Here is a 953-nt window from a genome sequence, read left to right as displayed (position 1 = left end):
CGGCCGTAATGACGACGACACCATGGAAGATTTCAGGATTTGGGCCTGTAGAAAGTGTTGTCAGAGCTTGTAGCTACAATTCCTATTCAACAGAATTCAAAAATGTTGCCATATAGTGAAGTTATAACTTGATTTATCTCAAATGTACCAAACACATTTTCTCGCCGAGTTGCGCTGTCTGGCGAGGCTTGGGTTTCTGAGAGGCCGCGATTTTGCACGGCGCTTAATGGGCGCTTACCAAGAAAGGCAAGAGCGGGAGACAGGATATGCCCTGTCAACACACCAGATTGGCTTGTACAGTCATTATACACACTTAATCTCATTACTTTGCTATGGTTAGACCATCCAGGCAGCAGCTTTCACGTCTTAATAATTTAAACAAGGCCAGGAAGAAGCAGAAAGAGGCTTCTACCATCAAATCACCTTCTCCACCAAGCTCTGCCAGCCCGGAAGGGAGTGAGGCATCCTATGACACGTAATGGATTTGGGTTCAAGAGAATACACAAGAGGATGATGGAGAGAATGTATCAGAAGAGGAGGAAGGGGAAGGGGAAGGGGAAGGGGAAGGGGAAGAAGAGGAGGAGGAGGCTGGAGATTTTGTGCAAGGAGAAGAAGGTGAAGAGGGCGGAGAAGCAGATGAAAAGGAAGCCGAGGAAAGTGACCAGCACCTTCAATTTAATGAGGACACACTCCAGGACTATGTCGAGGTCCTCAGAAAGGCACAAGAGGTCTATACAAGAGCTGAAAAAGCCCAGAAAGCATTAAAAAAGCGAAAGAGCCATTACACAAGAAATGCGCTACGAACTGAGCAGAAGCGAAGAAAAGATCGCAGAGAGCTGGAGGAGAGTGGGCAGCCTCTGATTTATCGCTTTTTCCATCCCAAGGCAGCACAGGATGACGACGAAGATCTTGAGCCAGAAGACGATCACATACTCGATTTCAATGGTCAGATG

The 953-nt window shown here is 47.1% G+C and overlaps 1 protein-coding gene across 1 annotated transcript; it reads left to right on the top strand.

The window, feature by feature from the left end:
* Nucleotides 1-332: 332 nt before the first annotated feature.
* On the top strand, nt 333-945 carry PHACADRAFT_189219 (uncharacterized protein; the record flags this gene model as incomplete). The annotated part of the gene is made up of 2 exons (XM_007403118.1): nt 333-456; nt 496-945. Coding segments are annotated over 2 exons (573 nt in total), but the record flags the coding sequence as incomplete, so codon positions are not given.
* Between the last annotated feature and the right edge of the window lie 8 nt (nt 946-953).

This window comes from Phanerochaete carnosa (genome assembly GCF_000300595.1).
Source record: "Phanerochaete carnosa HHB-10118-sp unplaced genomic scaffold PHACAscaffold_770, whole genome shotgun sequence".
NCBI classification, from domain to species: Eukaryota; Fungi; Basidiomycota; class Agaricomycetes; order Polyporales; family Phanerochaetaceae; genus Phanerochaete; species Phanerochaete carnosa.
Note: the sequence above shows the minus strand (reverse complement) of the source record. Positions and strands in the feature narration are given on the sequence as shown.